General features: G+C 46.2%; 1 protein-coding gene across 1 annotated transcript in view; it reads right to left on the minus strand.

Annotated features, from left to right (window-relative positions):
• The window catches only part of LOC144952244 (diamine acetyltransferase 1-like), a 32,919-nt gene extending 13,190 nt beyond the window's left edge, over positions 1-19,729 (minus strand). Inside the window, exons 1-2 of the mRNA XM_078882675.1 lie at positions 19,608-19,729; positions 651-702 (exon numbers count right to left, since the gene is read on the minus strand). Of these exons, the coding sequence (XP_078738801.1) occupies positions 651-702; positions 19,608-19,673 (118 nt within the window). The 5' untranslated portion in view covers positions 19,674-19,729. The remainder of the gene's footprint in view (positions 1-650; positions 703-19,607) is intronic.
• Between the last annotated feature and the right edge of the window lie 4,376 nt (positions 19,730-24,105).

The raw sequence follows: 24,105 nt of genomic DNA on the forward strand, positions 1-24,105 counted from the left end.
CTACAGAACGTCAAGAACCATTGGCATCTACATCTGCAGAACGTGAAAAACCAGTGGCATCTACATCTGCAGAACGTGAAGAACCAGTGGCATCTACATCTACAGAACGTGAAGAAACAGTGGCATCTACATCTGCAGAACGTGAAAAACCAGTAGCATCTACATCTACAGAACATGAAGAACCATTGGCATCTACATCTGCAGAACGTGAAAAACCAGTGGCATCTACATCTGCAGAACGTGAAGAACCAGTGGCATCTACATCTACAGAACGTGAAGAAACAGTGGCATCTACATCTGCAGAACGTGAAAAACCAGTAGCATCTACATCTACAGAACATGAAGAACCATTGGCATCTACATCTGCAGAACGTGAAAAACCAGTGGCATCTACATCTGCAGAACGTGAAGAACCAGTGGCATCTACATCTGCAGGAGATGATAAAACTTGTGAAGCCATTCCCTGTGTCTAGTGTACACGTCGTACAACGCGTTTGGAATCGACACGAGTAAAGTTGGACTTACGAACGAATCGATTTACGAACAGACCTATGGAACCTGAGTTGTTCGTCAGTAGCGTACTGACAAAGACAGACAGTCAGACAGAGAGAGAGGGAGACCTTGACCCAGGGTGTGAACTCAGGTGTCACCTTGTTCCGTGAGGTGAACATCATCCCCCAGCTTCTCGTACGTGGCCAGTTCCTGATGAAACACAAACACACGGAGACTTACACACACAGAGACACACACACAGAGACTCACACACACACAGAGACATACACACACACAGGCAGAGACTCACACACACACAGAGAGAGACTTAGACACACAGAGACTTACACACGCAAATACTTACACACACAGACTTACACACACACAGAGACAGAGCCTCTCACACACACACACACACAGAGACTTACACACACAGAGACTTACACACACAGAGACTTACACACACACACAGAGACTTACACACACACACACAGACTTACACACACACAGAGACTTACACACACACACAGACTTACACACACACACAGACTTACACACACACAGAGACTTACACACACACAGAGACTTACACACACACAGAGACATACACACACACAGGCAGAGACTCACACACACACACAGAGAGAGACTTAGACACACAGAGACTTACACACGCAAATACTTACACACACAGACTTACACACACACAGAGACAGAGCCTCTCACACACACACAGAGACTTACACACACAGAGACTTACACACACAGAGACTTACACACACACACAGAGACTTACACACACACACACAGACTTACACACACACACAGAGACTTACACACACACACACAGACTTACACACACACAGAGACTTACACACACACACAGACTTACACACACACAGATACTTACACACACACACAGAGACTTACACACACACACAGAGACTTACACACACACAGAGACTTACACACAGAGACATACACACACACACAGAGACTTACACACACACACACAGAGAATCACAACAACACAGAGACTCTCACACACAGACGTACACACACAGAGTGACTTACACACACATAGACTTACACACACAGAGACTTACACACACAGAGACTTACACACACACATACTTACACACACAGACAGAGACTTACACACACACAGACTTACACACACACAGACTTACACACACACACACACAGACTTACACACACACAGACTTACACACACACACAGAGACTTACACACACAGACACACACACAGAGACTTACACACACACAGACTCACACACACAGAGACTCTCATACACACAGAGACGCACACACACAGACTCACACACACAGAGACTCACTCACACAGAGACTCACACACACAGATACACACAGACTCACACACACAGAAAGAGACTCACCCAAACTCAGATGACTCACACACACTCAGAGATTCACACACACACAGAGATAGACTCACCCACACACACAGACTCACACACAGAGACTCACACACACACAGAGACTCACACACACAGAGACACACACACACAGAGACTCACACACACACAGAGACTCACACACACACAGAGACTCACAACAACAACAACAACCGCCATTCGCCACTAAGTGGCGGTCACGTCACTAGGGGGCGCTGCTCGTGCCAGGCTAAGTGCATGTCAAGGTCACTGTCTGTTGTTGTTGTCGTATCATCAAATCTTGGCACTCAATTTTAACCCACTTCCCAATGTGACATCGACTGCAATCTTGGAATACTTATGGCATACTGATGACAATACCATATTCTATCATTAAAAAATAATATATATTTTTTTTACATTCTTTTTAACATGTTATCTATCTGCAAACTTGGTATACGTATGGCATACTGATGACAATACCATATTTTATCATTAAAAAATAATATATATATTTTTAACATTCTTTTTTACATGTTATCTATCTGCAAACTTGGTATACTTATGGCATACCGATGACAATACCATATTTTATCATTAAAAAATAATATATATATTTTTAACATTCTTTTTTACATGTTATCTATCTGCAAACTTGTATACTTATGGCATACTGATAACAATACTATATTCTATCATTAAAAAATAATATATATTTTTTTAACATTCTTTTTTACATGTTATCTATCTGCAAACTTGTATACTTATGGCATACCGATGACAATACCATATTCTATCATAAAAAAATAATATATATTTTTTTAACATTCTTTTTTACATGTTATCTATCTGCAAACTTGTATACTTATGGCATACTCATGACAATATCATTTAAAAAATATATATGTTTTTAACATTCTTTTTTACATGTTATCTATCTGCAAACTTGTATACTTATGTCATACTGATGACAATACCATATTCTATCATTAAAAAATAATATATATTTTTTAAACATTCTTTTTTACATGTTATCTATCTGCAAACTTCGTATACGTATGGCATACTGATGACAATACCATATTCTATCATTAAAAAATAATATATATTTTTTAAACATTCTTTTTTACATGTTATCTATCTGCAAACTTGGAATACTTATGGCATACCGATGACAATACTATATTCTATCATTAAAAAAATATTTTTTTTAACATTCTTTTTTACATGTTATCTATCTGCAAACTTATATACTTATGGCATACTGATGACAATACTATATTCTATAATTTACAAATATTTTTTTTACATTCTTTTTTACATGTTATCTATCTGCAAACTTGTTATACTTATGGCATACTGATGACAATACTATATTCTATCATTTAAAAAAATAGATTTTTTTTTTACATTCTTTTTTACATGTTATCTATCTGCAAACGTGGTATACTTATGGCATACTGATAACAATACTATATTCTATCATTAAAAAAATATATTTTTTTAACATTCTTTTTTACATGTTATCTATCTGCAAACTTGGTATACTTATGGAATACTGATGACAATACTATATTCTATCATAAAAAAAAATATATTTTTAACATTCTTTTTTACATGTTATCTATCTGCAAACTTGGTATACTTATGGAATACTGATGACAATACTATATTCTATCATAAAAAAATATATATTTTTAACATTCTTTTTTACATGTTATCTCTCGGCTTGGGTATAATTGTCAACGCTCAACTGAGGTTGGCTGTAATTGGCCACGGTCCCTCACGTTGCGGCAATCTTCGGGGCCACTTCCTGGAGTCGTGGAGTTCTGCCATTACTAGCACGGTACATTTCATAGAGCGTGCTTTAAAAACAGGACCCTGCGGGGTGGGCTGGTAGGAACGAATAACCAAAAAATATAAACATAATGTATTATTACACTTGATTAGCCAGGAAAGCCCCACTGAGTCTAAAGGTTTTTGTAGGGTCCTGCCAAGTGTTTGCAGTAGGGGGCGATGCTGCTTCACCTAATCGGACGATACGAAGGGAGAGTTTGAGGCCTAGTTCTAGGCTTTAGGCCTAGCTGTAGGCTTTAGGCCGCTGTGAGTTAATTTTTAATTTAAATGTTTTAATTATTTATGTAAAAGCTTTAAATGTCAATGTTTCTATTTAAAAAAAACATCAGGGAATGTAACATTGTTAAACATTAACTCCCTTTCACACACGCGGGGGTACGATACGAAGGGAGAGTTTGAGGCCTAGTTCTAGGCTTTAGGCCTAGCTGTAGGCTTTCGGCCGCTGTGAGTTAATTTTTAATTTAAATGTTTTAATTATTTATGCAAAAGCTTTAAATGTTTCTATTTAAAAACATCAGGGAATGTAACATTGTTAAACATTAACTCCCTTTCACACACGCGGGGGTACGATACGAAGGGAGAGTTTGAGGCCTAGTTCTAGGCTTTAGGCCTAGCTGTAGGCTTTCGGCCGCTGTGAGTTAATTTTTAATTTAAATGTTTTAATTATTTATGCAAAAGCTTTAAATGTTTCTATTTAAAAACATCAGGGAATGTAACATTGTTAAACATTAACTCCCTTTCACACACGCGGGGGTACGATACGAAGGGAGAGTTTGAGGCCTAGTTCTAGGCTTTAGGCCTAGCTGTAGGCTTTAGGCCGCTGTGAGTTAATTTTTAATTTAAATGTTTTAATTATTTATGCAAAAGCTTTAAATGTAAATGTTTCTATTTAAAAACATCAGGGAATGTAACATTGTTAAACATTAACTCAATTTCACACACGCGGGGGTACGATACGAAGGGAGAGTTTGAGGCCTAGTTCTAGGCTTTAGGCCTAGCTGTAGGCTTTAGGCCGCTGTGAGTTAATTTTTAATTTAAATGTTTTAATTATTTATGCAAAAGCTTTAAATGTAAATGTTTCTATTTAAAAACATCAGGGAATGTAACATTGTTAAACATTAACTCCCTTTCACACACGCGGGGGTACGATATGAAGGGAGAGTTTGAGGCCTAGTTCTAGGCTTTAGGCCTAGCTGTAGGCTTTAGGCCGCTGTGAGTTAATTTTTAATTTAAATGTTTTAATTATTTATGCAAAAGCTTTAAATGTAAATGTTTCTATTTAAAAACATCAGGGAATGTAACATTGTTAAACATTAACTCCCTTTCACACACGCGGGGGTACGATACGAAGGGAGAGTTTGAGGCCTAGTTCTAGGCTTTAGGCCTAGCTGTAGGCTTTCGGCCGCTGTGAGTTAAATTTTAATTAAAAGTTTTCATTAAAAGCTATCTCAGGGAATTATAAGGGAATGTTACACTTGTTTAGCCAGGAAAGCGTCACTGAGTCTAAACGTTTTTGTAGGGTCCTGCCAAGTGTTTGCAGTAGGGGGCGATTTTGCTACACGGACGGATGGACGGACGATATAATCTATTGTAGGCTGGTTCACTTCGTTCCTACCAGTAAAAGTTTGTTTTTTTAAATATTACTTATTACAGAAGCCATCACAAAGGAAAGCTGCTCAATCACGTGGGAGCTTTTCATCGTCGTCGTGGGGAGTTATAGCAGCGGCCATATACACTGAACGCACGTTTTTAAAGACTCGTAGAGACCCACAGAGACACAGAGACCCATAGAGACCCACAGAGACACAGAGACCCACAGAGACCCACAGAGACACAGAGACCCATAGAGACCCACAGAGACACAGAGACCCATAGAGACCCACAGAGACACAGAGACCCACAGAGACACAGAGACCCATAGAGACCCACAGAGACACAGAGACCCACAGAGACCCATAGAGACCCACAGAGACCCACAGAGACCCACAGAGACACAGAGACCCATAGAGACCCATAGAGACCCACAGAGACACAGAGACCTATAGAGACCCACAGAGACCCTCAGAGACCCACAGAGACCCTCAGAGACTCATATAGACCCACAGAGACACAGAGACACAGAGACCCATAGAAACCCACAGAGACACAGAGACCTATAGAGACCCACAGAGACCCTCAGACACCCACAGAGACCCACAGAGACCCACAGAGACCCATAGAGACACACATAGAGCCACAGAGACCCACAGAGACCCACAGAGACATACAGAGACCCACAGAGACTCACAGAGACCCACAGAGACCCACAGACACCCAGAGACCCACAGAGACCCACAGAGACCCACAGAGACACAGAGACCCTCAGCGACTCTCAGAGACCCACAGAGACCCACAGAGACCCACAGAGACCATCAGACACCCACAGAGACCCATATAGACCCACAGAGACCCACAGAGACTCATATAGACCCACAGAGACCCATAGAGACTCACAGAGACCCACAGAGACCCACAGAGACCCACAGAGACCCATACTGAACGTCTAAAATATTTTCACTTGACCAGGTAAGGCCCCGATGTGCTGCTGAGGTAGCTCTTTCATCAGGAGCGAAACCAGTCATCACAAGTGACAGATACAATTTCGATGTAAAGCTTTCGTGACTGCAGGGATTCATCTTCTTGGTTCTTTCGGTAAAGTCATCACGTAGAATGGAAATAATAAAATAATAAAATAAAACATAATAAAATACAATTCTCACGACGTTTCGGTCACAACGCAAGCAGCCGTCCTCAGGTGAAGAACAGGTCTGTCGGAAAGACAGCAACAGACCTGTTCTTCACCTGAGGACGGCTGCTTGCGTTGTGGCCGAAACGTCGTGAGAATTGTATTTTATTATGTTTTATTTTATTATTTTATTATTTCCATTCTACGTGATGACTTTACCGAAAGAACCAAGAAGAAGTGACTGATAGCCCAACCCATTGGTGGGTCATCATAATCATCATCATCACGTGGACATTTATAGCCGCCACATGCTCTGACCCGCATGTCTATAATTGCGTCGTGACACCAGACGAAACGGAACTATGAACTCATAATAGACGTTTCCTCTTTTTTCTGGCGACAATACGGCCGAGTTCAAATGTTCAAACACCAAACTGCAACCTTTGCACGAGGAATCGCGTCAGAATGCAAACAAAAAACACGTTCTTTGGATTTCGATGTAAAGCTTTGGTGACTGCAGGGATTCGCATTCTTGGTTCTTTCGGTAAAGTCGTCACGTAGAAGGGAAATAATTAAATTAAACATAATAAAAATGACGTCTCGATTGCAACACAAGCAATCACAGCTAGAAGGTTCTTGCTGTGGGTTTCACACCTGATGACGATTGCTTGTGTTGCAATCAAAACGTCATTTTTATTACGTTTTATTTTTAGTATTTTATTATTTGCCTTCTACGTGACGACTTTACCGAAAGAACCAAAGAGTATGGACTCATGCAGTCACGAATAGCTTCAAATCGAGATTTTAAAACACACTCTGATAATTCACTGGTCAACAAAAAAAAAATCATTTCTTTCTGGCCTGGACTTTTGCAGCTGTTCTAGACTAATTTCAGGGCGCCGATTCCAAATCTGATCTCAGATTTGCTCTATCACATCTCATTTTTATGCCATCGGCATACCCCATTTTCATTGCTTTTACCCGAAATTAACTCTGTCACTTATGATTGCAAGTTGTTGCGAGTCAGTGACTGCTTTAGTGTTAAAACACGGTGCTGTATTTTTAGGATAGTGTGTTTATAATATCATTTCATGTAGATATACACATTTATTTAATATTTTTCTTCAGCAGTTTTTATTGAAAATGCAATAATTGATATCTCAAAAACCTGATGTGATAGACAAAAAACTGATGCCACATTTGGAATCAGCACCCCAAAATTATCTTAAAAACCTTATGCCAGAAAAAGTGTGTTGACCAGCGTAAGATGATGCATTATCTTTGAAACTGGTTGGTCCACACCCGAGACACCTTTCACATTGGCATTCTCACCACACGCTTTGTGGTTAACGCAGACAACGCGATTCCGTGTAAAAAGGTTTCAGTTTGGTGATTTACCGTCTGGACACGCAAGTTTTTGTTGCCAGAAAAAAGTGGAAACCCCCATTATCATATCTGTTACTGGCAAAGAAGATCCCGTGAAACTATGAACTATAGGCTTCATTTCACTAAGTAAATGTTCACCGCGCTATGCTTTGTAGTAGGTCAGGTTAAATCTTGACTTAAAGCTTTCGTGACCGCAGGAATTATTTTTCTTTGGGTCTGTCGGTAAAGTCACGTGGGTAGAAGAAAAAATAATAAAAGAACACGACGTTTCGATCGCAACACAAGCGTCCAGTGGCATCTACATCTGCAGAATCTGAAGAACCAGTGGCATCTACATCTACAGAACGTGAAGAACCAGTGGCATCTACATCTGCAGAACGTGAAGAACCAGTGGCATCTACATCTGCAGAACGTGAAGAACCAGTGGCATCTACATCAACAAAACGTGAAGAACCAGTGGCATCTACATCTGCAGAACGTGAAGAACCAGTGGCATCTACATCTGCAGAACATGAAGAACCAGTGGCATCTACATCAAAAAACGTGAAGAACCAGTGGCATCTACATCAACAAAACGTGAAGAACCAGTGGCATCTACATCTGCAGAACGTGAAGAACCAGTGTCATCTACACCTGCAGAACGTGAAGAACCAGTGGCATCTACATCAAAAAACGTGAAGAACCAGTGACATCTACATCTGCAGAATGTGAAGAACCAGTGGCATCTACATCTGCAGAACGTGAAGAACCAGTGGCATCTACATCTGCAGAACGTGAAGAACCAGTGGCATCTACATCTGCAGAACGTGAAGAACCAGTGGCATCTACATCTGCAGAATGTGAAGAACCAGTGGCATCTACATCTGCAGAACGTGAAGAACCAGTGGCATCTACATCTGCAGAACGTGAAGAACCAGTGGCATCTACATCTGTAGAACGTGAAGAACCAGTGGCATCTACATACACAGAACATGAAGAACCAGTGGCATCTACATCTGCAGAACGTGAAGAACCAGTGGCATCTACATCTACAGAACGTGAAGAACCAGTGGCATCTACATCTGCAGAACGTGAAGAACCAGTGGCATCTACATCTGCAGAACGTGAAGAACCAGTGGCATCTACATCTGCAGAACGTGAAGAACCAGTGACATCTACATTTGCAGAACGTGAAGATTCAGTGGAATCCACATCTACAGAACGTGAAGAACCAGTGGCATCTACATCTGCAGAACGTGAAGAACCAGTGGCATCTACATCTGCAGAACGTGAAGAACCAGTGGCATCTACATCTGCAGAACGTGAAGAACCAGTGGCATCTACATCTGCAGAACGTGAAGAACCAGTGGCATCTACATCTGCAGAACGTGAAGAACCAGTGGCATCTACATCTGCAGAACGTGAAGAACCAGTGGCATCTACATCTGCAGAACGTGAAGAACCAGTGGCATCTACATCTGCAGAACGTGAAGAACCAGTGGCATCTACATCTGCAGAACGTGAAGAACCAGTGACATCTACATCTGCAGAATGTGAAGAACCAGTGGCATCTACATCTGCAGAACGTGAAGAACCAGTGGCATCTACATCTGCAGAACGTGAAGAACCAGTGGCATCTACATCTGCAGAACGTGAAGAACCAGTGGCATCTACATCTGCAGAATGTGAAGAACCAGTGGCATCTACATCTGCAGAACGTGAAGAACCAGTGGCATCTACATCTGCAGAACGTGAAGAACCAGTGGCATCTACATCTGTAGAACGTGAAGAACCAGTGGCATCTACATACACAGAACATGAAGAACCAGTGGCATCTACATCTGCAGAACGTGAAGAACCAGTGGCATCTACATCTACAGAACGTGAAGAACCAGTGGCATCTACATCTGCAGAACGTGAAGAACCAGTGGCATCTACATCTGCAAAACGTGAAGAACCAGTGGCATCTACATCTGCAGAACGTGAAGAACCAGTGGCATCTACATCTGCAGAACGTGAAGAACCAGTGGCATCTACATCTGCAGAACGTGAAGAACCAGTGGCATCTACATCTGCAGAACGTGAAGAACCAGTGGCATCTACATCTGCAGAACGTAAAGAACCAGTGGCATCTACACCTGCAGAACGTGAAGAACCAGTGGCATCTACATCTACAGAACGTGAAGAACCAGTGGCATCTACATCTGCAAAACGTGAAGAACCAGTGGCATCTACATCTGCAGAACGTGAAGAACCAGTGGCATCTACATCTGCAGAACGTGAAGAACCAGTGGCATCTACATCTGCAGAACGTGAAGAACCAGTGGCATCTACATCTGCAGAACGTGAAGAACCAGTGGCATCTACATCTGCAGAACGTGAAGAACCAGTGGCATCTACATCTGCAAAACGTGAAGAACCAGTGGCATCTACATCTGCAGAACGTGAAGAACCAGTGGCATCTACATCTGCAGAACGTGAAGAACCAGTGGCATCTACATACACAGAACGTGAAGAACCAGTGGCATCTACATCTGCAGAACGCGAAGAACCAGTGGCATCTACATACACAGAACGTGAAGAACCAGTGGCATCTACATCTGCAGAACGTGAAGAACCAGTGGCATCTACATCTGCAGAACGTGAAAAACCAGTGGCATCTACATCTGCAGAACGTGAAGAACCAGTGGCATCTACATACACAGAACGTGAAGAACCAGTGGCATCTACATCTGCAGAACGTGAAAAACCAGTGGCATCTACATCTACAGAACGTGAAGAACCAGTGGCATCTACATCTGCAAAACGTGAAGAACCAGTGGCATCTACATCTGCAGAACGTGAAGAACCAGTGGCATCTACATCTGCAGAACGTGAAGAACCAGTGGCATCTACATACACAGAACGTGAAGAACCAGTGGCATCTACATCTGCAGAACGCGAAGAACCAGTGGCATCTACATACACAGAACGTGAAGAACCAGTGGCATCTACATCTGCAGAACGTGAAGAACCAGTGGCATCTACATCTGCAGAACGTGAAAAACCAGTGGCATCTACATCTGCAGAACGTGAAGAACCAGTGGCATCTACATACACAGAACGTGAAGAACCAGTGGCATCTACATACACAGAACGTGAAGAACCAGTGGCATCTACATCTACAGAACGTGACGAACCAGTGGCATCTACATCTGCAGAACGTGAAGAACCAGTGGCATCTACATCTGCAGAACGTGAAGAACCAGTGGCATCTACATCTGCAGAACGTGAAGAACCAGTGGCATCTACATCTGCAGAACGTGAAGAACCAGTGGCATCTACATCTACAGAACGTGACGAACCAGTGGCATCTACATCTGCAGAACGTGAAGAACCAGTGGCATCTACATCTGCAGAACGTGAAGAACCAGTGGCATCTACATCTGCAGAACGTGAAGAACCAGTGGCATCTACATCTGCAGAACGTGAAGAACCAGTGGCATCTACATACACAGAACGTGAAGAACCAGTGGCATCTACATCTGCAGAACGTGAAGAACCAGTGGCATCTACATCTGCAGAACGTGACGAACCAGTGGCATCTACATCTACAGAACGTGACGAACCAGTGGCATCTACATCTGCAGAACGTGAAGAACCAGTGGCATCTACATCTGCAGAACGTGAAGAACCAGTGGCATCTACATACACAGAACGTGAAGAACCAGTGGCATCTACATCTGCAGAACGTGAAGAACCAGTGGCATCTACATCTGCAGAACGTGAAGAACCAGTGGCATCTACATCTGCAGAACGTGAAGAACCAGTGGCATCTACATCTACAGAACGTGAAGAACCAGTGGCATCTACATCTGCAGAACGTGAAGAACCAATGGCATCTACATCTGCAGAACGTGAAGAACCAGTGGCATCTACATCTGCAGAACGTGAAGAACCAGTGGCATCTACATCTGCAGAACGTGAAGAACCAGTGGCATCTACATCTGCAGAACGTGAAGAACCAGTGGCATCTACATCTACAGAACGTGAAGAACCAGTGGCATCTACATCTGTAGAACGTGAAGAACCAGTGGCATCTACATCTGCAGAACGTGAAGAACCAGTGGCATCTACATACACAGAACGTGAAGAACCAGTGGCATCTACATCTGCAGAACGTGAAGAACCAATGGCATCTACATACACAGAACGTGAAGAACCAGTGGCATCTACATCTGCAGAACGTGAAGAACCAGTGGCATCTACATCTGCAGAACGTGAAGAACGAGTGGCATCTACATCTGCAGAACGTGAAGAACCAGTGGCATCTACATCTACAGAACGTGAAGAACCAGTGGCATCTACATCTACAGAACGTGAAGAACCAGTGGCATCTACATCTGCAGAACGTGAAGAACGAGTGGCATCTACATCTGCAGAACGTGAAGAACCAGTGGCATCTACATCTGCAGAACGTGAAGAACGAGTGGCATCTACATCTGCAGAACGTGAAGAACCAGTGGCATCTACATCTGCAGAACGTGAAGAACCAGTGGCATCTACATCTGCAGAACGTGAAGAACCAGTGGCATCTACATCTGCAGAACGTGAAGAACCAGTGGCATCTACATCTACAGAACGTGAAGAACCAGTGGCATCTACATCTGCAGAACGTGAAGAACGAGTGGCATCTACATCTGCAGAACGTGAAGAACCAGTGGCATCTACATCTGCAGAACGTGAAGAACCAGTGGCATCTACATCTGCAGAACGTGAAGAACGAGTGGCATCTACATCTGCAGAACGTGAAGAACCAGTGGCATCTACATCTGCAGAACGTGAAGAACCAGTGGCATCTACATCTGCAGAAGGTGAAGAACCAGTGGCATCTACATCTGCAGAACATGAAGAACCAGTGGCATCTACATCTGCAGAACGTGAAGAACCAGTGGCATCTACATCTGCAGAACGTGAAGAACGAGTGGCATCTACATCTGCAGAACGTGAAGAACCAGTGGCATCTACATCTGCAGAACGTGAAGAACCAGTGGCATCTACATCTGCAGAACGTGAAGAACGAGTGGCATCTACATCTGCAGAACGTGAAGAACCAGTGGCATCTACATCTGCAGAACGTGAAGAACCAGTGGCATCTACATCTGCAGAACGTGAAGAACCAGTGGCATCTACATCTACAGAACGTGAAGAACCAGTGGCATCTACATCTGCAGAACGTGAAGAACCAGTGGCATCTACATCTGCAGAACGTGAAGAACCAGTGGCATCTACATCTACAGAACGTGAAGAACCAGTGGCATCTACATCTGCAGAACGTGAAGAACCAGTGGCATCTACATCTGCAGAACGTGAAGAACCAGTGGCCTCTACACCTACAGAACGTGAAGAACCAGTGGCATCTACATCTGCAGAACGTGAAGAACCAGTGGCATCTAAATCTGCAGAACGTGAAGAACCAGTGGCATCTAAATCTGCAGAACGTGAAGAACCAGTGGCATCTACATCTGCAGAACGTGAAGAACCAGTGGCATCTACATCTGCAGAACGTGAAGAACCAGTGGCATCTACATCTGCAGAACGTGAAGAACCAGTGGCATCTACATCTGCAGAACGTGAAGAACCAGTGGCATCTAAATCTGCAGAACGTGAAGAACCAGTGGCATCTAAATCTGCAGAACGTGAAGAACCAGTGGCATCTACATCTGCAGAACGTGAAGAACCAGTGGCATCTACATCTGCAGAACGTGAAGAACCAGTGGCATCTACATCTGCAGAACGTGAAGAACCAGTGGCATCTAAATCTGCAGAACGTGAAGAACCAGTGGCATCTAAATCTGCAGAACGTGAAGAACCAGTGGCATCTACATCTGCAGAACGTGAAGAACCAGTGGCATCTACATCTGCAGAACGTGAAGAACCAGTGGCATCTAAATCTGCAGAACGTGAAGAACCAGTGGCATCTAAATCTGCAGAACGTGAAGAACCAGTGGCATCTACATCTGCAGAACGTGAAGAACCAGTGGCATCTACATCTGCAGAACGTGAAGAACCAGTGGCATCTACATCTGCAGAACGTGAAGAACCAGTGGCATCTAAATCTGCAGAACGTGAAGAACCAGTGGCATCTAAATCTGCAGAACGTGAAGAACCAGTGGCATCTACATCTGCAGAACGTGAAGAACCAGTGGCATCTACATCTGCAGAACGTGAAGAACCAGTGGCATCTACATCTGCAGAACGTGAAGAACCAGTGGCATCTAAATCTGCAGAACGTGAAGAACCAGTGGCGTCTAAATCTGCAGAACGTGAAGAACCAGTGGCATCTACATCTGCAGAACGTGAAGAACCAGTGGCATCTACATCTGCAGAACGTGAAGAACCAGTGGCATCTACATCTGCAGAACGTGAAGAACCAGTGGCATCTAAATCTGCAGAACGTGAAGAACCAGTGGCATCTAAATCTGCAGAACGTGAAGAACCAGTGGCATCTACATCTGCAGAACGTGAAGAACCAGTGGCATCTACATCTGCAGAACGTGAAGAACCAGTGGCATCTACATCTGCAGAACGTGAAGAACCAGTGGCATCTACATCTGCAGAACGTGAAGAACCAGTGGCATCTAAATCTGCAGAACGTGAAGAACCAGTGGCATCTAAATCTGCAGAACGTGAAGAACCAGTGGCATCTACATCTGCAGAACGTGAAGAACCAGTGGCATCTAAATCTGCAGAACGTGAAGAACCAGTGGCATCTAAATCTGCAGAACGTGAAGAACCAGTGGCATCTACATCTGCAGAACGTGAAGAACCAGTGGCATCTAAATCTGCAGAACGTGAAGAACCAGTGGCATCTACATCTGCAGAACGTGAAGAACCAGCGGCATCTACATCTACAGAACGTGAAGAACCAGTGGCATCTACATCTGCAGAACGTGAAGAACCAGTGGCATCTACATCTGTAGAACGTGAAGAACCAGTGGCATCTACATCTGCAGAACATGAAGAACCAGTGGCATCTACATCTGCAGAACGTGAAGAACCAGTGGCATCTAAATCTGCAGAACGTGAAGAACCAGTGGCATCTAAATCTGCAGAACGTGAAGAACCAGTGGCATCTATATCTGCAGAACGTGAAGAACCAGTGGCATCTATATCTGCAGAACGTGAAGAACCAGTGGCATCTACATCTGCAGAACGTGAAGAACCAGTGGCATCTACATCTGCAGAACGTGAAGAACCAGTGGCATCTAAATCTGCAGAACGTGAAGAACCAGTGGCATCTACATCTGCAGAACGTGAAGAACCAGTGGCATCTATATCTGCAGAACGTGAAGAACCAGTGGCATCTACATCTACAGAACGTGAAGAACCAGTGGCATCTAAATCTGCAGAACGTGAAGAACCAGTGGCATCTACATCTGCAGAACGTGAAGAACCAGTGGCATCTACATCTGCAGAACGTGAAGAACCAGTGGCATCTACATCTGCAGAACGTGAAGAACCAGTGGCATCTACATCTGCAGAACGTGAAGAACCAGTGGCATCTAAATCTGCAGAACGTGAAGAACCAGTGGCATCTAAATCTGCAGAACGTGAAGAACCAGTGGCATCTACATCTGCAGAACGTGAAGAACCAGTGGCATCTAAATCTGCAGAACGTGAAGAACCAGTGGCATCTAAATCTGCAGAACGTGAAGAACCAGTGGCATCTACATCTGCAGAACGTGAAGAACCAGTGGCATCTAAATCTGCAGAACGTGAAGAACCAGTGGCATCTACATCTGCAGAACGTGAAGAACCAGCGGCATCTACATCTACAGAACGTGAAGAACCAGTGGCATCTACATCTGCAGAACGTGAAGAACCAGTGGCATCTACATCTGTAGAACGTGAAGAACCAGTGGCATCTACATCTGCAGAACATGAAGAACCAGTGGCATCTACATCTGCAGAACGTGAAGAACCAGTGGCATCTAAATCTGCAGAACGTGAAGAACCAGTGGCATCTAAATCTGCAGAACGTGAAGAACCAGTGGCATCTATATCTGCAGAACGTGAAGAACCAGTGGCATCTATATCTGCAGAACGTGAAGAACCAGTGGCATCTACATCTGCAGAACGTGAAGAACCAGTGGCATCTACATCTGCAGAACGTGAAGAACCAGTGGCATCTAAATCTGCAGAACGTGAAGAACCAGTGGCATCTACATCTGCAGAACGTGAAGAACCAGTGGCATCTATATCTGCAGAACGTGAAGAACCAGTGGCATCTACATCTGCAGAACGTGAAGAACCAGTGGCATCTACATCTGCAGAACGTAAAGAACCAGTGGCATCTACATCTGTAGAACGTGAAGAACCAGTGGCATCTACATCTGTAGAACGTGAAGAACCAGTGGCATCTACATCTGTAGAACGTGAAGAACCAGTGGCATCTACATCTGCAGAACGTGAAGAACCAGTGGCATCTACATCTACAGAACGTGAAGAACCAGTGGCATCTACATCTACAGAATGTGAAGAACCAGTGGCATCTACATCTGCAGAACGTGAAGAACCAGTGGCATCTACATCTGCAGAACGTGACGAACCAGTGGCATCTACATCTGCAGAACGTGAAAAACCAGTGGCATCTACATCTGCAGAACGTGAAGAACCAGTGTCATCTACATCTGCAGAACGTGAAGAACCAGTGTCATCTACATCTGCAGAACGTGAAGAACCAGTGGCATCTACATCTGCAGAACGTGAAGAACCAGTGGCATCTACATCTGCAGAACGTGAAGAACCAGTGGCATCTACATCTGCAGAACGTGAAGAACCAGTGGCATCTACACCTGCAGAACGTGAAGAACCAGTGGCATCTACATCTGCAGAACGTGAAGAACCAGTGGCATCTACATCTGCAGAACGTGAAGAACCAGTGGCATCTACATCTGCAGAACGTGAAGAACCAGTGGCATCTACATCTACAGAACGTGAAGAACCAGTGGCATCTACATCTGCAGAACGTGAAGAACCAGTGGCATCTACATCTGCAGAACGTGAAGAACCAGTGGCATCTACACCTGCAGAACGTGAAGAACCAGTGGCATCTACATCTGCAGAACGTGAAGAACCAGTGGCATCTACATCTGCAGAACGTGAAGAACCAGTGGCATCTACATCTGCAGAACGTGAAGAACCAGTGGCATCTACATCTGCAGAACGTGAAGAACTAGTGGCATCTACATCTACAGAACGCGAAGAACCAGTGGCATCTACATCTGCAGAACGTGAAGAACCAGTGGCATCTACATCTGCAGAACGTGAAGAACCAGTGGCATCTACATCTGCAGAACGTGAAGAACCAGTGGCATCTACATCTGCAGAACGTGAAGAACCAGTGGCATCTACATCTACAGAACATGAAAAACCAGTGTCATCTACATCTGCAGAACGTGAAGAACCAGTGGCATCTACATCTACAGAACGTGAAGAACCAGTGGCATCTACATCTGCAGAACGTGAAGAACCAGTGGCATCTACATCTGCAGAACGTGAAGAACCAGTGGCATCTACACCTGCAGAACGTGAAGAACCAGTGGCATCTACATCTGCAGAACGTGAAGAACCAGTGGCATCTACATCTACAGAACATGAAAAACCAGTGGCATCTACATCTGCAGAACGTGAAGAACCAGTGGCATCTACATCTACAGAACGTGAAGAACCAGTGGCATCTACATCTGCAGAACGTGAAAAACCAGTGGCATCTACATCTGCAGAACGTGAAGAACCAGTGTCATCTACATCTGCAGAACGTGAAGAACCAGTGGCATCTACATCTGCAGAACGTGACGAACCAGTGGCATCTACATCTGCAGAACGTGAAAAACCAGTGGCATCTACATCTGCAGAACGTGAAGAACCAGTGGCATCTACATCTGCAGAACGTGAAGAACCAGTGGCATGATGAGCCACCACTGGTGACAAAGAATGCTCTGCTGTTGTGGTTTTAAATGAGCACAACACAAGCGTCCGTCATCGCGTCATCGAAACGTCGTGGTTGTTTTGTTCTTTTCTTTGAACCTTTCTACGTGACTTTACCGAAAGACCCAAAGAATACCGGGTAAGGCGTTAAGGAGATGTTCATTCTCTCGCCTGGCGTACAGGAAGTGGTTCGGTTCAATGCCGAGCCTGACAAATTTGGCGTTTGCGTGTCTCTCTGTCTCTCATCATCATCATCACGGTGGCTATGAGATGTTGACTACCTCGCTTGGTGCACAGGAGGTCGTGGGTTCGATCCCGACCTTGGCGCTTGCTGCTGCTGCTGTATATTTGTGGGTTTCTATGGGTCTCTATGGGTCTCTGCGGCTGTTTATGGGTCTCTATGGGTATCTGTGGGTCTCTGGATCTCTGTGGGTCTCTGTGGCTCTTATGGGTCCCTATGGGTATCTGCGGGTCTCTATTGGTCTCTATGGGTATCTGTGGGTCTCTATGGGTCTCTATGGGTCTATATGGGTCTCTGTGGCTTTTTCTGGGTGGGTGAGTGGGTAAGTGTATGAGTAGATGAGTGGGTGAGTGGGTGGGTAATTGTATGGGTAGATTACTGATTGGATGAGTGAGAGGGTGAGTTAGTGGGTGAGTGAATGGGTGGGTTGGTAATTGTATGGGTAGATTGCTGAGTGGGTGAGTGGCAGGGTGAGTTAGTTGGTGAGTGCATGAGTGGGTAATTGTATGGGTAGATTGCTGAGTTGGTGAGTGGCAGGGTGAGTAAGTGGGTGAGTGACAGGGTGAGTTGGTGGGTAATTGTATGGGTAGATTACTGATTGGGTGAGTGACAGGGTGAGTTAGTTGGTGAGTGAATGGGTGGGTGGGTAATTGTATGGGTAGATTGCTGAGTTGGTGAGTGGCAGGGTGAGTTAGTTGGTGAGTGAATGGGTGGGTGGGTTATTGTAAGGGTAGATTGCTGAGTTGGTGAGTGGCAGGGTGAGTAAGTGGGTGAGTGACAGGGTGAGTTAGTGGGTAATTGTATGGGTAGATTACTGATTGGCTGAGTGACAGGGTGAGTTAATTGGTGAGTGAATGGGTGGGTGGGTTATTGTAAGGGTAGATTGCTGAGTTGGTGAGTGGCAGGGTGAGTAAGTGGGTGAGTGACAGGGTGAGTTAGTGGGTAATTGTATGGGTAGATTACTGATTGGGTGAGTGACAGGGTGAGTTAGTGGGTGAGTGACAGGGTGAGTTAGTTGGTGAGTGAATGAGTGGGTGGGTGGGTAATTGTATGGGTAGATTGCTGAGTGGGTGAGTGACAGGGTGAGTTAGTGGGTGAGTGACAGGGTGAGTTAGTGGGTAATTGTATGGGTAGATTACTGATTGGGTGAGTGACAGGGTGAGTTAGTTGGTGAGTGAATGGGTGGGTGGGTTATTGTATGGGTAGATTGCTGAGTGGGTGAGTGGCAGGGTGAGTTAGTGGGTGAATGAATGAATGGCTGGGTGAGTGAGTGTGTGGTTGAGTAGTTACACGAATGCGCGGGTGAGTGAGTGGGTGAGTGAATGAGTGGCTGGGTGAGTGAATGAGTGAATGAGTGGCTGGGTGAGTGGCTGGGTGAGTGTGTGAGTGGCTGTGTGAGTGAGCGGGTGAGTGTGCGGGGGAGTGAGTGAGTGGCTGGGTGAGTGAGTGGCAGGGTGAGTGTGCGGGTGAGTGGCTGGGTGAATGATTGGTTGAGTCTGTGGGGGTAGAAGGTGGGGCCCACCTCACCGCCACAAAGCTCACCTTGATCATCCGGAGAATCCCCTTGCAGTCGTCTGCGCATGCGCGTCTGATGTTGATATTGTCCATCGCTGAGAGTGAATGCGAGCTGGGAAGACCGGAACCACTGAACCATTAGGGAGTGAGGGCAGAGTTAGCCGCTAGTTAGAGAGGAACTTCGAGACCTGAAACTTTTTATAGCACTGAGAGCCTTGGTGGGCGGGGCTTAGTGAGAGTGGGCGGGGCGTACGGCGGGTGCGTGAGTGGGTGGGTGGGTGAGTGAGTGATTGGGTGAGTGAGTGGGTGGGTGAGCGAATTCATGGGCGAGTGTATGGGTGAGTGAGTGGGTGAGTGGGTGGGTGTATTGGTGAGTGAGTGAGTGAATTAATGAGTGAGTGGGTGAGTGGATAGGTGAGTGAGTGGATGAGTGAGTGAATTAGTGAGTGGGTGGGCGAGTGAGTGGGTGAGTGAGTGGGCGAGTAAGTGGGTGAGTGAGTGGGTGAGTGAGTGGGTGAGTGAGTGGTTGAGTGAGTGAGTGGGTGCGTGAGTGGGTGGGTGAGTGAGTGGGTGAGTGAGTGGGTGAATTAATGGGTGAGTGAGTGGGCGAGTGAGTGGGTAGGTGAGTGAGTGAGTGGGCGAGTGAGTGGGCGAGTGAGTGGATGGGTGAGTGGGTGAGTGAGTGGGTGGGTGAGTGAGTGGGTGCGTGAGTGGGTGGGTGAGTGAGTGGGTGGGTGAGTGGGTGAATTAATGGGTGAGTGAGTGAGTGGGTAAGTGGGTGGGTGAGTGAGTGGATGGATGGGTGGATGAGTGAGTGGGTGAGTGGATGAGTGGGTAAGTGAGTGAGTGGGCGAGTGAGTGGGCGAGTGAGTGGATGGGTGAGTGAGTGGGTGAGTGAGTGGTTGAGTGAGTGCGTGGTTGGGTAAGTGAGTGTGTGGGTGAGTGAGTTGGTGAGAGCATGGTTGGGTGAATGAGTGATTGGATGGATGAGTGGATGGCTGGATGAGCGGATGGGTGAGTGTGTGGGTGAGTGTCTAGTTGGGTGAGTGAGTTGTTGGGTGAGTGAGTTGATGAGTGGCTGATTGGGTGAGTGAGTGAGTTGTTGGGTGAATGAGTTGGTAAGTGAGTGTGTGGGTGAATGAGTTGGTGAGTGGTTGGGTGAGTGAGTGTGTGGGTGAGTGAGTTGATGAGTGGCTGGTTGGGTGAGTGAGTGAGTTGTTGGGTGAATGAGTTGGTTAGTGGCTGTTTGGCTGAGTGAGTGAGTTGTTGGGTGAATGAGTTGGTGAGTGAGTGTGTGGGTGAGTGAGTTGGTGAGTGGCTGGTTGGGTGAGTGAGTTGTTGGGTGAGTGAGTTGATGAGTGGCTGGTTGGGTGAGTGAGTGAGTGAGTTGTTGGGTGAATGAGTTGGTGAGTGAGTGTGTAGGTGAGTGAGTGAGTGAGTTGTTTGGTGAGTGAGTTGATGAGTGGCTGGTTGGGTGAGTGAGTGAGTTGTTGGGTGAATGAGTTGGTGAGTGAGTGTGTAGGTGAGTGAGTGAGTTGTTTGGTGAGTGAGTTGATGAGTGGTTGGTTGGGTGAGTGAGTGAGTTGTTGGGTGAATGAGTTGGTGAGTGAGTGTGTAGGTGAGTGAGTGAGTTGTTTGGTGAGTGAGTTGATGAGTGGCTGGTTGGGAGAGTGAGTGAGTTGTTGGGTGAATGAGTTGGTGAGTGATTGTGTGGGTGAGTGAGTTGGTGAGTGGCTGGTTGGGTGAGTGAGTGGTTGGGTGAATGAGTTGGTGAGTGGCTGGTTGGGTGAGTGAGTGAGTTGTTGGGTGAATGAGTTGGTGAGTGATTGTGTGGGTGAGTGAGTTGGTGAGTGGCTGGTTGGGTGAGTGAGTGGTTGGGTGAATGAGTGAGTGTGTGGGTGAGTGAGTTGGTGAGTGAGTGTGTGGGTGAGTGAGTTGGTGAGTGGCTGGTTGGGTGAGTGAGTGAGTAGTTGGGTGAATGAGTTGGTGAGTGAATGTGTGGGTGAGTGATTTGGTGAGTGGCTGGTTGGGTGAGTGAGTGAGTAGTTGGATGAATGAGTTGGTGAGTGAATATGTGGGTAAGTGAGTTGGTGAGTGGCTGGTTGGGTGAGTGAGTGTGTGGGTGAGTGAGTTGGTGAGTGGCTGGTTGGGTGAGTGAGTTGTTGGGTGAGTGAGTTGGTGAGTGGCTGGGTGAGTGAGTGAGTGGTTGGGTGAATGAGTTGGTTAGTGGCTGTTTGGCTGAGTGAGTTGTTGGGTGAATGAGTTGGTGAGTGAGTGTGTGGGTGAGTGAGTTGGTGAGTGGCTGGTTGGGTGAGTGAGTGAGTAGTTGGGTGAATGAGTTGGTGAATGAATGTGTGGGTAAGTGAGTTGGTAAGTGGCTGGTTGGGTGAGTGAATGAGTGAGTGGTTGGGTGAATGAGTCAAACCGGCCTTTACCCTTAACCCCACGGCAAACATCAACCAGCTAAGTGGAAGCACGCGATTCTTTACAAGTGCATTGAATACCGGGCAAATCGTATCTCCTGGCAATAACACGCACACACACAACTACACACACACACAACTACACACACACACACCTACACACAAAGACAAAGATCCCCCGTATAGCCTGAAACAGACTGTTGGGGCAAGTGCTGTTAGCGAGCGCCTTTGAAGGCCGGCATTGTGGCTACACGAGGGGGTGGGTGGCCAGCACCACGCCCGGCCGCCTTTGTCTCCCCAGTGGCGATGTTTACACACCGCACCAGGCACTCATTTCAGGCTGAGTCGACCTAGGGGAGGCCCAGGACCGGTTCAGATAATCGTCACTGGTGTTGGCCGTGAGCGGGAATCGAACCCGGGTCTCCGGGTTCATAGCGCAGCGCGCTAACCACTGCACCACCGCTCCCCACTAAGACACACAGACACACACACTCACTCTCACACACACACACTCACACACACACTCACTCACACACACTCACACACACATAAACACACTCACACACACACTCACTCACACACACACCACCACACTCACTCACTCACACACTCACACACACATACACCACCACACTCACTCACACACACTCACACACACACCACCACACTCACTCACACTCACTCACACACACTCACACACACACTCACTCTCACACACACACACACACATAAACACACTCACACACACACTCACTCACACACACATAAACCCACTCACACACACACTCACTCACACTCACTCACACACACTCTCACACACACCACCACACTCACTCACACACACATCACCACACTCACTCACACACACTCACACACACACACCACCACACTCACTCACACACACACTCACACACAGACTCACACTCATACACACACACTCACTCTCACACACACACACACTCACTCACACTCTCACTCTCACACACACCACCACACTCACTCACACACACTCACACACACACTCACTCTCACACACACCACCACACTCACTCACACTCTCACACTCACACACACACCACCACACTCACTCACACTCACTCTCACACACACACACACACTCACTCTCACACACACACACTCACACACAGACTCACACTCATACACACACACTCACTCTCACACACACACACCACCACACTCACTCACACACTCACACACACATACACCACCACACTCACTCACACACACTCACACACACATAAACAAACTCACACACACACTCACACAAACACCACCACACTCACTCACACACACTCACACACACACTCACACACACACCACCACCACACTCACTCACTCTCACACACACACACACTCACTCACACTCTCACTCTCACACACACCACCACACTCACTCACACACACTCACACACACACTCACTCTCACTCCCACACACACACACTCACACACAGACTCACACTCATACACACACACTCACTCTCACACACACACCACCACACTCACTCTCACACACACCACCACACTCACTCACACTCTCACACACACACCACCACACTCACTGGTGGGGGTGGTGGGGGTGGTGGTGGGGGTGGTGGGAGTGGTTGGGGTGGTGTGGGGGTGGTGGTGGGAGTGGTGGGGGTGGTGGTGGGGGTGGTGGGGGTGGTGGAAGTGGTGGGGGTGGTGGTGGGGGTGGTGGGGGTGGTGGCGCTTTGCCGCGTGGGAAGGTCAAACAAAGATCGACGTTTCGTGCCTTTGTCCGACGTTCCGTGCCTTTGTCCGACGTTCCGTGGGTTTGTCTTTGTGGGGGGCTGGGGGGTGTGTTTTGCTGTCCGATCCTAGCGTCGTGATGTGTTTTCATTCACTTCGATTTCATTGTCCCATTGTCAGTTTCCTTTTCGTCCACGTGACCTTTACCGAAAGGCACCATGGGTAATGAACCCCTGCAGACTGTTGGGGGCAGGCGTCACGTGACTTGGCGACGAGGTCACGGCGGGGTCACGGCGAGGTCACGGTGAGGTCACGGCGGGGTCACGGCGAGGTCACGTGGAGCCCAGCTGGGTCCACCCGGGCCCCACGTGAC

Source organism: Lampetra fluviatilis, chromosome 66, assembly GCF_964198595.1.
Source record: "Lampetra fluviatilis chromosome 66, kcLamFluv1.1, whole genome shotgun sequence".
NCBI lineage: Eukaryota > Metazoa > Chordata > Hyperoartia > Petromyzontiformes > Petromyzontidae > Lampetra > Lampetra fluviatilis.